At 36.5% G+C, this 15,210-nt stretch overlaps 1 protein-coding gene across 6 annotated transcripts in view; it reads left to right on the top strand.

Annotated features, from left to right (window-relative positions):
• The window catches only part of Wdr59 (WD repeat domain 59), a 43,972-nt gene that overhangs the window by 2,183 nt on the left and 26,579 nt on the right, over positions 1-15,210 (top strand). For all 6 annotated transcript variants that reach the window (XM_087355336.1, XM_022072009.2, XM_022072011.2 and 3 more), the window contains exons 3-10: positions 1,026-1,161; positions 1,250-1,457; positions 2,016-2,149; positions 3,744-3,893; positions 6,124-6,283; positions 9,894-9,973; positions 10,072-10,153; positions 12,432-12,652. In XM_087355336.1, the coding sequence (XP_087211462.1) occupies positions 1,026-1,161; positions 1,250-1,457; positions 2,016-2,149; positions 3,744-3,893; positions 6,124-6,283; positions 9,894-9,973; positions 10,072-10,153; positions 12,432-12,652 (1,171 nt within the window). The remainder of the gene's footprint in view (positions 1-1,025; positions 1,162-1,249; positions 1,458-2,015; positions 2,150-3,743; positions 3,894-6,123; positions 6,284-9,893; positions 9,974-10,071; positions 10,154-12,431; positions 12,653-15,210) is intronic.

Here is a 15,210-nt window from a genome sequence, read left to right as displayed (position 1 = left end):
AAGGACTAAACATTTCTGAAATGGTAATCTCCTACCAGGCTACATGGTACAACATCCTAGAAAACAGTAATATTAATAATTTACAAAACATCAAAAATTTATATATTTTACAGAACATTAATTACTGACCTGTCTGTTGGCTTTGTCATATCTTTACGGTAGCTCAATCAGTATAGTGACTGGCTACGGACTGGATGACCAGGGTTCAATCCCTGATGGGGCGGAGGATTTTTCTTCTAGCCTCTGTGTCCAGATGGGCTCTGGGGCCCATCCATCCTCCTATCCAATGAGTACTGGGGTCCTTTCCCAGGGGTAAGCTATGGCTGGGGCATGATGCTAACCATTCACCCCATCTAGTGCCAAGATTAAGAATGAGTAGGAGCTACACCTCCTCTCCTCCAAGCGCCTTCATGATGTATAGTGGGACAACTTTACTTTTTCCTTTATGTTGGATTTATTATCATGACTGAAACTGCTCAAGGAATATGTGCCAAAATTGTTATACCACATGTTCTTTAGACTGGAAAATTAGATTCATGTGTATGTATTTGAACATTATACTTTATAAAGTGCTCAGGTTTATAATAGAGCCGGAATAGCTCAGTCAGTATAGTGACTAGCTACGGACTGGGGTTTGATCCCCGACGGGGGCAGAGAATTTTTCCTCTAGCCTCTGTATCCAGACTGGCTCTGGGGCCCACCAAGCCTCCTAAACAATGGGTACTGGGGTCCTTTCCCAATGGTAAAGTGCAGCCGGGGCGTGATGCTTACCACTCACCCCCATCTAATGCTGAGGTGAAGAAAGAGTAGGAGCTATACCTCCACTCCCCCCAAACGAACTACATGGCATGTAGTAGGACGGCTTTAGTCAGGCTTATAATAACTGAGACCAATGGTGAGTGTAAAACATTTGTATGAAATGTACTGTGAGACTATCATGTGTAAAATTTATAAGATTCTAAAGTGAGCATGAGATTTAAATTGTATTTCTGAAATATTGATAATAGTAATTATTTCCATTGCAGTCGTAGGTACTTGGCAATTAAGAATCTTGATGATTCTTCAGATACCCTTCACAAAATTCCCCGTCATAGTAAATATGAAGTTGGTGCTGCCGAATGGAATCCCAGTTCAATCAATAAGGACCTCTGTGCCATTTCTGTGAGTACTTAAGGATTTTAGAGCCAGTGTTTTAATTCTTTGTTGATTAATGGAAGCATGTTCAGTATGTTTTCTTTACTGATTTCAGAGCAATCAACGAGTGGAGATACTGTCCTGGCAGTCGGGTGGAAATTTGGTTCATACACAGACACTTCGTTCTCATACTCGAGCAGTTAGCGATCTCAATTGGCATCGGTTTGACCCAAATTTACTGGCTAGCTGTTCAATAGATACTTATATTCATGTATGGGACATACGAGACCAGAGGAGGCCTTCATTGTCTTTGTCTGCTGTTGGTAAGGGGATTACAGTTACAGATTGGTGGGAAGCATGAGTATTTGTTACCCTTTCTTACCCCATTTTTAAGTCTGTATTATTGATCTCTGGTGTGTAGGAAAAATTTCCATTCCTTGGTAGGCATTGCAGTGGTTTGATTAAGCACAGTGGCATCTTAAAATCTCTACAAGTTCATTTCCTGAATCGTTTTCATTTCCTATTTTGAAATTTATATTTTTACTGTTTTATGGTGGGTCATAGGATTTATATAGGATTATAGTAGTTGATCATATGGTCATATTGCCTCAAAAGACTTTGACACACAAAATTGTTTTGCCTTGGATTGTAAAGCGGTATTTGTGTTTGAAATGAACTTTTCATTGACAGAATTGTTTTGTTTGAATGTATGCATTATCTTTTTTTATGACATGCATTGAAGCAAAAGAAATAATTTTTTTTCCAACTATATTAGTACATATAGTATTACTTCATTGAAATCTGGGGAATAGGACATTATAACACCATTGAAGAAAAGCAAAATTTTTCTTCCCTCAACCCCTGTTTTTTTTTAATTCCAGCTGGTGCAACTCAAGTTCGGTGGAATCGCTTGTCTAGGTACCTATTAGCTACTGCACATGATGGAGATATCAAACTTTGGGACCAAAGAAAAGGAACTGCTCCAGTACAGTACATAGCTGCTCATTTGTCAAAAGTAAGTCCAGAGATTTCTAATGTTGTTTCATACAAGAAGTTTTGCTTGCTTTCATTTCTGTTGGTACGTTTTACAATCATAAAATCATGGAGTCACCCTTGGTGGTCTAGTAATAGTGTACCACTGGACCCAAGGTTTGCAGGTTCAAACCTGGCCAAGGTTGGTGGATTTTTAAGGATGATAAAAATTCGTAGTATGAATTCCTTTGGAGGGGAAGTAAAGCTGGCGGTCCCACATCATAGATTTATGGCATTTAAAAGAACCTTATGAGCGTGAAAGAGATGTTTCATAAGGAAAATTCAGTGGACATTCGTCACTCATGTCTCTTCTGATTCGCTACTGAGCCATGCCTCATGGCTCGAAGTGGCCTATCTCCCCTCACGACATTCTTTGGAGTCGCTGGCTTCAAGGCCCTGATGGGACAGCAGGGCAGATAGTCTGTGTGTGTCCGCCGGGCAGAGAATGAGTCGAAGAGGGAGAGCTTGGAGACAGACAGGTCTGATTTTTTGGGTTGTTTGACGTAGCTAGTCGTAACCCCGACCGGAGCCTGAGCCTTGGGAGTTTGTTTTCCTTTGAATTTATATATATATTTTTGAAATACATGTTGGTAATTTTGGAGTGCTTTTATTTGTATTTGGGTTAACCCTCCCGGCCTCTGGGATAATTTGGTTATAGTCATGAGAGCCGGTAGGGCTCACTACTCTAGCAGACAAGTCAGGAACGAGTAGAAATTGTACAGAGGCAGCAGGTTTGTCACCTGCTACTCCGAGGCACTAAAAGACTAATATGGCAGGTTGCCTTGAGAAACCGTCCTGAATGGCCCCAGATCCCAATCCTTGGCAGGACGATGATAAATATCTCGGAAGTATAAATATCAGATATTCTTAACCATAATTTGACATAAATGTAATGATACAAAGTTATGTTAATTGGGAATCCTGTTGCTAGTGCGAAGGTGTTCTTCCATTGAACTTCAGATATGTGAAAAATTAATGTATTTGTTGTCATAGTTGTTGGTGAGCAGTAATGCTCTATCCTTGTATTCAGAAGGTACCCAGTTCTGATTTTAACCAAGGTACCAACTACCCTAACAGAGGTAAAGGAAAATTATTAATTCCTTGAAACTGCTACATCTTTCCAAGTCAGTACCTACTTACTTTGTTACTGTTATGTGACAGGTTTTTAGGAACGTTCAAGACTGAAAGTTGAACAACTGCACCTTTGTTTTGCTATACCTGTCTGTCTGTATGTGAGAATCAGAGAATTACTGAATGGTTTTAATTAAATTTGATGTTTGGAGTTTTAAAAACAATTCTTAACACAATTTTGGTTACAATTAATAACAATAATGGGACTCTTTACATGACCTATGTGTGTTTTTGTATGTAGTTTTGACTTGGTAGGGAATCCAAGCCAGCTGTCAAACCAGGTGGGGATGTTGTCATCCAGCCAGACATTTGGCAGATGCCTTGTCTGCACAATGGTTGTTTACTCCAGATGGCTCTGACATTGCTGATGTCAGAAGACAGATTCTAGCAACGATGCTGGCATTGTTACACTGCATACATTTTATAACTTGGTTTTTCTCTCATAGATTCATGGTTTGGACTGGAGCCCTACCCATGAGAACCAACTAGCTACTTCCAGTCAAGACTGCACTGTTAAGTTCTTTGATATCACAAATCCTCGCCGTGCTGAAAGCATCCTTACAACATCATCACCTGTATGGAGAGCCCGTTACACAGTCAGTATAGCATATTTTTATTTTTGTTCAATCTGACTTGAAAGTTTAAATTAGATTTCAGGTTTCATATAGATTGCCCTAGTTGTTCTGTGCTTGAGTGTCATATTGATACCTGATAAATTTATTATATTATATTTATATGTCTCACACTTTTGTTACTGCCAGAATTGAACTTATAATGACATTTCAAATAAATCTTATTGCAACTGTTGAAGGAAGATAAGATAAATAAGTTTTAAAATATAAAATGCTTTCATCTTACTATTTAATTGATTAGGTATAATTCTGCAATAATATAAAAATGAGTGTTACATCAATGAATGATTTATATAGTCAGATGATTAGAACCATGCATCATTTCAGTGTGTTAGTGTTCTAAGGACTGAAAGGCACTGATTTGAAAGGAAGGATACCCAGTTTAATGTCAGCTCAGGTCATAATGCTGTGACTGGTTTGTTCCTGTATCCCCCAATCAGATTCCAAGGTAATGACAATGCTAAAATTGTCTCCTTCCAGGCATTTTCTATTACACATTTATCTTACATCTCATTCAAATATTAAATGCCACCAGCAATTGATATAGCATGACTTATGTAATCTCTGAATCTGGGATTGTAAGGTTCAGTCTTATACGAGGTGCGATCGGAAAGTTTCCAGACTGTGTCAATAGAGGGCGAACCAGATGTAGTACGAGCTTCTGCCGCTAGGGGGTGCGGCCTACATTCATAGTGAATCAGTGTGCCAGCCGGCATCATCGAATTAGCATTTGTTTCTTAGTTACGGGCGTTTTGGTAGTGCATTACACCGACCCTCCTGCGATTTCGGAATGGCGTGTGCATCAAATTTTGCCAAAGACTCGCCAAAACGGCTACGGAAACCTATGAAATGCTAAAGCAAGCATTTGGGGAGTCCGCAATGGGTCGTGCACAAACTTTTGTGTGGCATTCACGTTTTAAAAATGGCCGAACCTCTGTCGATGATGACGAGCGTTCTGGACGACCATCTTCGAGCACAACGCCCGAAAATGTTACGAAGATTCGGCAGGCCATTCACGAAGATCGACGTCATACCTTCAACGACTTGTGCGACATTGTTGGGATAGGCTATGGGACCTGTCAGCTGATTCTAAAGGAAGAACTCCACATGCGACGCATCGCAGCCAAGTTTGTGACAAGGCTCCTGTCTGAGGACCAGAAGCAGAATCGACTTCTCGTTTGTCAGGAGCTCAAAGATCTTGCAAGAACCGACCCCAACTTCCTTTCTAAGCTCGTGTGACTTCTTCCTCTTCCCAAAGATGAAAATTCAGCTAAAGGGAAGGAGATTTGAGACGATAGAAGAGATTCAGGCAGAATCGCAGATGGTGCTTGACAGGCTGACAAAGAAAGATTTCCAGGGATGCTTCCAGGCTTGGCAGCGGCGCTGGGATCGTTGTGTTCACTCCCAGGGGAACTACTTCGAGGGTGATGGATGAATTTAATACCTGAGATAAGTGTATGGGTTTTTATAGGCGCAGTCTGGAAACTTTCCGATCGCACCTCGTATAACTGGAACCATTGTTTAAAAAAATAGTAGGAGATTTTTTTTTTTATTTGTAGTGTTCTGTCTGACGACAGGTCCATATATTATGAACAGGATCCTTCCAACCTCTTCAGGTTGTCAGGGACCTGCTCATACATATATACATTCTTGGCAGAGATGATCAGAAGTGGTTTGCCATTGCCTTCTTCTGTGTGTGAGTGGAGTAATTGTTGGGATGCCACGGAGAAACCGGGGAAGCCCCCGGAGGAAAACTCCGTGATGCCTAGACCACGGCCTTGCCTCTGGTTTTCAGATGATAAAATGAGTGCAACCTTTACTGACCCAAATCAGTGTCTGCTGAACTCAATCATTAAAAGAAAGTGAGAACATCAGTATTTAAACATAGGTACAGTACACTGTTGGAAATTGAATCATACATATGGAGGAGATGACATAGTAAAGTTTTAAAATTATATTCACATTAAAATATTTAAAAATAACCGTCAATCACAATAAAATTAAAAGATTAAAATATATATATTTTAATATTTTAATCTTTTAATCTTTTAATTTTATTGTGATTGACGGTTATTTTTAAATATTTTAATACTATTAATTCACAATATGACGCATGTACAATACCTTATATTCACATTACTTATTATGTTATTGCATCACTGTGTTTGTGTGTGTGTGTTGTCTGTCTTTACAGCCATTTGGTGAAGGTTTGATTACAGTGGTTGTGCCACAGTTGCGAAGAGGGGAAAATAGCCTCCTGCTGTGGAATATTGCCAATCAGACAGCTCCAGTTCACACGTTTGTAGGACATACAGATGTTGTACTGGAGTTTGAATGGAGAAAACGCAAGGAAGGTCAGTATTTTTCACAATGTAAGATTTTTTGTTAATGCCAGTAATATTAGTGACATCCAAAGATTAAGAATATCACAATACATTACTAAGTAAACAATAATGTGGGTGTTGCAAAGTTTATTATTTTTAAGTGGGTATTATGAAGGTGTGAAAATATTTAAACATCCTCAACACTTTCAGTATTATCTGAACTGAAAAGTTACACAATATTTTGTACTCAGAACTTATTGCTTATTACAGCCACCCTTTACAAGCAAAAAGTCTGAATCACTATTTCTTGCATACTTGCAAATCCCCACATTTGACCCATGCATGTGCATATATTACATTTATGGAAATAAATGTTTCAGCATGTATGGAACATGTATAACAGATATAGTGCATGAAGATAAGTATAACATACATCCATATGCTATAATAAGGGCTTGTTCTAGACCCTGTGATTGGGATGCACAGGTCTTCCATCACATAGAACAGCTGATGGTATTTTGTCTTTGTTATTGAAAATGGTGAACTGTGTTGAATAAAATCCATACCATCTTCCTGTGTTGCATTATGACAAGTTGACTACTTAATGTAGATATATTAGTTCAAGCTTTATGTCTAAGCACTTCTGTTTTTTGTCATAATTATTGTTGAAGAACCTTTAGCATAAAGAACTGAAAGCATGACCACAGAATAATTTTCAATACTTATTTGCTAGGCTAGTGACATTAATGAAACAAGTAGATGTTTTAATACATCTTTAGCATGACCTGAAGGTGGAGTGTCAACATCAGTTTTTTTAAGTTTGTCTATGGACACATGCAGATCATTTAAACGTGTGTTAGCAGAGCCACATTATGTTTCCTTTTGGGACACACAAGATTGTTATTTCGGAACTAACCACCCCACCACTCGCCTACCAGTTAGTTCACTGTTTTTTAGTAAGACAGACTTCTATAACTTAAGTCACTGTGACTGTTCCCTGTCTAGCTTGCTTAGCATGAGACTGTCTCCCCTATTCATGTGTGATAATTCCCATGATAATGTTGTTCCTATTCTTATGGTTTGATACCAAGAAATTGAGATTAGAATGTTAAGATATGTATGACATTGGAGATTGAAAATGTGTTTTTTTAAACATTGAAATGGTGTTAAATGGCAAAGAATTGTTTGGTTATTTGATTATGTGTCATATGCTATGGTTATGTATTATTTTGTGAGAAATTATAGGATAATTGTGAATGATAAAAAATGGAAGCATTGGTGACCAGGTACTGGTACATGGCACTATCTCAGATTTTTCTGGATGGACTTTGGAGAACCACAAAAATCTTTTTCTGGATAGCTGAGATTTGAACCAGATGCCTCCAAGATGTGGGTCAGATGTGTTGTTGCTGCACTAACCTTGTTCAGTAATAGCATAGGGGTGATATGTGGCTGTGGCAAGTCAGGGTGATTGCCTTGTGTCTGGCACATGGTAAGGAAATTTGTTTAATTTGCTGTTTGTGTTTGGTTGACACATGTGTAATTCAGTTTAAAGTTAAAATATTAATATATACTCAATTGTCATTTTGTTGAAATGCACTTTTTAGTTTTTCTTTCAACCTTCTGAGTGCTTCAAAAATATATTTGTTATTATTGAATTAAATTGAATTGAATTACAGAGAAAGTACTTGTGAATGTTGTTAATGGTGAGTTTTGTGTTTACATCTGTTTATTTCTGTTAGGCCTGTGTGTGTGTTGAATATTTTTAATTTAATCAAGATAAAAATCTTGATACAAACCCTTTGTTTTCATTCTCGAACTATGAGAATATTCAAATAACTGCTCTTGCTTTGTTCAGGAGCACACAAACTACCTGATTCAGCTGAATCATAACTGTTGGCGTGAATCAACTTGTCAGCAAAAATCTGACTTCTCTCTTTCTTCATCTTTATGTATTTCTGTATGCAGTGTTGGGACTTTATGTTTCTAATCACCTACTCATTATCATCATTGCCAGCATACAAGTAGTACAAGTTCTTACTCTCATCCCTTCTCATTGTAATATAATGAAACTCTGGTAAATGCAAGCATAAGAAGCTGAATACAAACAATTTTCTACCTCATTGTTAACTGTCAGATTTTCATAGACATATGAAATTAATTCTCATGTGTTCACAACCCTTTAGTGTGCTCATGGTATAATACCCATTATATAGCATAATATTTCAAATGGTATATTTAGTTTCCAAAGTTAATAGGTAACTCATGGATTTATCAGAACATTTTTTCTGCTACAGACAAATTGTGCATGTGAGACAAAAAATGTAATTCTGTAAGTGTACAGTCAACTTTTGTAACATCTGTGAGATTTGATGTTCCCATGATGATGAATATGAAGTTGGCTGTCTTCTGGAATGTAGCACTATGTAGTCTGGTAGACATTGACTGAAATTTCAGAGACACTTACTACCTCCTTCATCAGCCTGATCGTAGTGCTACATCCCAGAAGACGGCCATTTTCATGTTGAAACATTGATATGTTATGTCCATAATGCCAGTAGCATATTAGACCATATACTAGTTTTGTGTTAAGTATTCCACTAAATTGGCTAGTCAGAGGGGGAGAGGATGGAGTTTAAGGGTCCAAATATTCAGTTTGCAGCCAGAAACAATCGCTCAGCACTTGTCGCTTCTTCTCGCTGGTTCTAATTAGGGGACATTAACAGGCTAAAAACAAAATAGGCATCTGCGGAACACCCATAAACTGGGAAATAAAATAGAAGTGTATTACCTTCAAGCAAAATTCTTCATTCTAGATGAAGATTGTGGGGAATGAAGATATAGCTCCATTCATGTATGTATATATCTTAAATTAAAGAGCAGTGTTGACAAAAGTCATGAGTTTTATTATTCCATCAGAATAAAATATTTCTGGTTATTTCTATGACTTGCTAATGCTCCTAAACTTTATTATATGTTACATTCAATGTCCATCTTGAACATGTATCACCAGCAATGCTTGTATGCCTTCCTTTGTAAAATTTCCTCTAGCTCATGTAATTCCATAAATTTGACAACTTTTCATGCCATCTAACCACAAGAACTTGATCATAGATCTATGTTTATCTTTGATGTATTTTGTCAGTAGAGCAGCAATATTATAAATGTGTCACAGTATTATCACTGCTCAAATAACAATAAAAAGCAGGTAAGTACAAACGGGAAAAGGTTCATGTTGTTAGAAGTGGCCATTATTATCAGTGCTGCCAGCATTATTTTTGAGGTAAAATAAAGTGTATTTTATTGTTTTACTTTACCTTGTTGTGTGTGTATGCAAATTGTAACTAGTTCACCTTGTTAAAGTGGGGTTAATGCACTAATAAGAACTGGGTGCATATATAAAGAGAAGAAATGATAGAATATTGTTTGTTTTGCCTTTCAGTACAGGTGTATAAGGTTGAAGTTAACATCTTTGTTCCCTACCACTTACACTTGTATTATGCTTTAGCATAATATCTGTTTTAGTTTGTATATGTCAAATAAAACTTTTAGTTGTTTTACTATTTACAGCATTATATTATTAGTGAAATTGTACTATCATTACCATGTGACTTGAACAGCCAAAGATTTTTTGTTTCAGATACTTCGGACTATGAATTAATAACATGGTCAAAGGATCAGACTCTACGAATTTGGAGAATAGAGCCATTTTTACAGAAGGTATTTATTTGTGGTGATTTGTATGAATATTATTGATAAGTTGGTTTCTTTATTACAGCAGTTATGTTTTAATGAATGTGAATTAACTTTTTATATAGCTGTGTGGACATGAACGAGATGCCAGTCGTTCTATGGATATACAAGAAACCGAAGATGCCACTGCAGTTAGAACAACCATAGGTAAGTATAGTCCACTACTGTAATCTTGATACTTGCAAGGAATGCAGGAAGTCCATAGCGTTAAAGGCAGACGCTATCTTTCCTCCTTCACCCCACGTCCTCACCCTGCAAGTCTCATGAATACAGTCGTGGACTGTAGACAGTATGGCATGGGAATATTACAGAAACTGAGCATTGTCTGTAAAAATTAAATAATTTCTTCACATAATTTTAGCTTTGATGTACTTATTGAATATTTTTCTGAGCAAGCATTTTTGAAAAAAAATATGCTATTGCACCATTTATATGTTACACATGGTTTTATTAATTGATTACTTGAAGCATCTCATATAATGCTTTTTAATTGTTATTTGTACTTGCTCCCTAATTATACTTGTCACTCTGTGGTGACCATATCCATGAGTGTTATTTATTGGAACTTACTTCATATCAACATGGATTGATCCTCAAATTATTGTTAAGGACATAATTTGGTCTTTAACCCTTTTTTGGTAAGCAGCATACGTGAAAGCATGATTTTGATACAAGAGCAGCATTACAGTAAAATTGGTGTTATAGTAGAGAAAGAGCCAATTTTGTCAAGCTTTACACTTTCAGCAAATGAGGTCCCTTTTTAACATTTTTCCTAGAAGCATTGTATTTAAATATTATACCAGCAGAAATGGAGACAATTTTAAGACTTGCCTGATGTGGAACCAAACACATTGAACAGCAAATGAAAAAACCTTTGCATTAATACAGATGTTTATGCAATGAAATTTCAGCAAAAGAAAGATTTTATGTGCAAGAAAATTACATTACACAAAAATAAATATGTATGAATTTTTCATGGATTTCACAACCTTAGATATTATACATCTCCTTGTTGAAAGTCTCTGGGTCTTCCACTAGTGAAAGCAACATTTACAGTGCTGTTTCAATACAAGGTTTTTATTTTCTGGTTTTTGTTCTGTGAGAGAAAACAGGGTTTGCAAATCTCTTTCATCTATCTGTGAACTAACCACATTGGCTATGACTGTCAGTGTGGTAGAAGAACCCAAAGACTATTCAACACCAAAATTACTGGAACCTGCTGTGGGACAGTCATGTCCATTGTATAATTGGAAAAATTTGGATAATAATTAGTAGTATTCCTCCATCAGAATTTTAATTGTTTAACTGTCGTCACTCAGTAATTTTACATTAAGTAACTGTATGCCCTTTGACACATTCCTTATTTAATGTAATATTAATGTGCCAAAGGCCTAAAGTTATTTAATCTAACATTGTTGTAGAGGTGGTTAATAATTTTAAATGTTAATAAATGATGCTAAAATACCATCTGTACTCCACTATTATTTTATTCTTTGATTTTTTTTGTAAGTTTTCGTGAATGGAAAGAAAGACATGGATGTTTTAATTGTCTTTTAAATGCATCTTTATTTTGTTAAGAAGTATGCTTTTACCTCTTATGAATATATCCACAGAAATGTTATATCTTTCTGGAGACTTTGTAATAGTTTCACTTACTGCAGATGTCTCTTACCTCCATGATTTATGCTATTGCATTATGAAGAGCTGACTTGTGATCATGTAGAATAACTGCCTTAATGGCAACTCTGGCAGAATAATTGCTGTGGAAATGAATTAATTGATACATATAATTATCAGAATAGGTTTCACTTGTGTCAAGTGACATGTGAGAGGCAAAGGGCACAAGTATTGTGTCTTTATGTCCCAGATCATGTAGTTTGTTTCAAATCCGTGTAGGTACTGAAATGACAGAAGTGCACTCTAAATGTTCTTTCATTGTTGGCTATGTGTGAGTGCTTTTTAGTTCAGTAACATTTATTTCTTAGGTTAGAGTATATAAAACACCCTTCCGTTCTAAAATTATGTTTTCCCTCAGAACATCTCCCTTATCTGTTAATTTGTGTTCTCCTAGGCAGCTACTTGACCTGGTTCACTACTCCTTAGTAGTATAACTATACATGCCAGTGGGATAAATTACATACAGATATCTTTGTAAGCTAAATAACAGTGTGTGTGTGTGTATTGCTGTGTTTTATTGATTTGTCTTAAAATTATGTAAAACACAAAGAGTTTGACATTTTTACCTGCAAACTTATTTAATCATTTCAAATACTCCCAGAATTTCGGTATGTAACATTTGATGCAAGAAATCAATATATGTTCTCAGTAGTCTGTATTTTACTTTATTACAGTTATGCATAAACACTTCGAAATTTCTTTTAACCGTCCACCACATTTTTAAGTATCTGCGTTCAAATAATTTCAGTTGTGGAACAAGCATTGACACACCCCCTTCAAGATTTGAGTCTAGAAAATGAATCAGGAATGTCAGACATGTCAAACAGCCTGATACTGGATGAGGGCACTGATGTAAGCCTTGGAAACCCACCAGACAGGGAAGTGAATCCTTCTCCCACTCAGCCAAAGACACTCCAGCAGGAGTTCTCACTTATCAATGTGAACATGCCAAATGTTCAGATGGATGTGGTAAGATTATCCTTGGTGTGTTGCTACTTTGTGCTACGTGTCAGGGATCAGATTCTTCTAGAAACTAAAGATATACCCATAATGAATAAAATCCGGAATCCCAGCTTGTTGTATTTATATATTGAAAGTGATGTCAGTATCTTTTTGGGTGCTGTGAATAAAATTATAGAAACAGTTGTTGGTTTTATGAGTGAGGTCCTAGGTTTTTTCATTCTAGTCTCATGATGCATTGTAGATCAAGCAGGATGCACTACATATAACAGTATTATTAATGTTGCCAGCATAACTTCGAATAGGATATTACATTTTCACATGATATTTGTAATTATTTTTCACAGAGACAGTCACTGACCTTCTGTAATATCATTGAACTTTCTGATTGTGTCATAATAGGTGTAATGGATTAGCTGTTTGTAATCACTGGAAATTTGCACTTACTTTGTATGAAGTATATGATGCTCATCAAACAGCAAAATAGGAGTGAGCTTCCACTGGTAAATATCAGGCTTAATATCTGTTGCAATTAGCGTGCGTCGCTTCAAGTGTTCATCAGTAAGATCCATCCTGGTTCTTGATTTGATATTCTTCATTAAGCTGTACAGTTGCTCACAGCAAAAGGTACTGACAAGTAGTGATGACATTATCAAGGCATGTTTTCCAATATCAGGTAAACTATTCTTCATTGTAGAGGGTGACACAAATTACAAAAAATGTTTGTGGGCTACACAAAACACATTGGCAGACCATGCCTGGCTTGTGGGCCACAGGTTGACAGCCCATCCTTTTTAAGAACTGTGTTAAAACAGCATTTTATGAAGAAGTATTGAGCTGTCCAACAATATTTCAATGGTGTAAAAGTTTAGGAAATTCAAATGTCAGTTGAGGATGACAAGTGTTCAAGAATTACATAGTATTTGCTTAGAATGATAGCCTCAGCATAGAATGATAGCCCGAATGTGCACCCTTTTCAAAGCATACACGGGGGGCCAGGCTTGGAAAACGATAGAGGATAGATTACTAAAGCCATGCTATCTGGGCAGGGACGATCATAGTCGAAAAATTAGGACTAGGAAACAAAGAACGGATGTTGGCAAATATTCCTTTATAAATAGGACCATAAGAAGCTGGAACCAATTACCTCCAGGCATGCTAGAGTCTTTCCCCTGTAAATTAAGCACCTTTAGAAAGAGGGTCAGAAAAGTAGTTACAAGCAAGGGGTTATTAAGTGGGGATTAGATGGTGATGAGGGAAGTGAAGTGTCTTTGTCTTGAAGTGATGAAGTGCTTTAGTTCTTTGGGATAAATGTTTCATGTACTGAGGTTTGACTTTATATTCTACTCTAAAGTATTGTGATTAATTAATGGATGTGTGTTTATGTATGTGTGTCCATGTAAGGTGCAATGTTTTTGTAGGGGTGGATGTCTAGTTATGTGTGTAGGGTGTTCTATGGAGTGTACTTGTTTATATTATATGTATTTTGTTGTAATTGTGTAGTGTAAGGACCACTGCTACCGGGTGCAGTAAATAAATAATAATAATAATATAGGTTCATGCTGTCAGCTTATTAATAAAGTTAGCATTTCATATGATACATGTCAAGCTTTCATCAGTAATGACTTGGTTATGTGCTGTATGTCTGAAAGATTTGTACTGGGATTACAGTTTGATAAAAAGCAGCATTACATGGCTGTCTTCATTCTTGTGCCACGGCAGATCCAACTTCCTTACCAACATGATATCTTGTTATGAATCTGGGACTTGTGCCTCAGATCCAAAAGTGAAGCAACAATCCTCATTGAAGAATTATAGTTCACTGTATCTGTAAAAAGCACAGCAGGTCCATTTAAATATTTGTGTTATTTGATCACAGGGCCTATCTAAACTTGAGTACTTTCCTGTAGATCATTCTGTGAGTCAGACATTTTATTGAGGGCTTATAGCATGTTTGCTTGATTTAGTTAAAAGGAAACAGAGAAAACATAGAAAAACTGTGCCATTCCCTTGCAGCCTGTTTGTACAATCAGTTCTGCTTTAATGTGGTACTTTTGTTCATGAAAAATCTTGCTTCACAGAAAAATCATATTATAAAAGTAATTGATCTGGTAGGAATAAAGAAAAGAAAGATGCTGAAGCACTTTTCTTACACTGCATCTCTTACTTTGTGCCTAATTACTATGTGCTTTGTCACAGTATATATTCAGATACACCTGCAATATGAAAATAGTGTTTAGTGGTACCTCCATTGTGTTAATCCAAAATGCATAATGAAAACTTATCATAACAGAACAAATTGTATTTGAATATCTGGTGATAAAACATCCAGTCCACTTCCCTGATGTGGCTTCTTGTGAATTCATTCACTTTCCTAAATTGAAAGCTAAATTTAATGGATGATTTAACAGTAATGGCATAATTGAAAACTTGATGAAGGAAGCAGGAGTCATTCCAAAAGAAGCATTCAGACATGCTTCAGGAAGTGACAGGATTGCTGGAATTCAACTTTCAGTCACAAGGAAACTATTTGAAGGTTCTGGTAATATGCAAGAGCTTAATAAAAT

The sequence above is a fragment of the Zootermopsis nevadensis genome, unplaced genomic scaffold (genome assembly GCF_977971745.1).
Source record: "Zootermopsis nevadensis isolate Lab colony 2312 unplaced genomic scaffold, Znev_1.0 Znev_ptg000002l, whole genome shotgun sequence".
Lineage (NCBI taxonomy): Eukaryota > Metazoa > Arthropoda > Insecta > Blattodea > Termopsidae > Zootermopsis > Zootermopsis nevadensis.
This window is presented reverse-complemented; position numbering and strand designations above follow the sequence as displayed.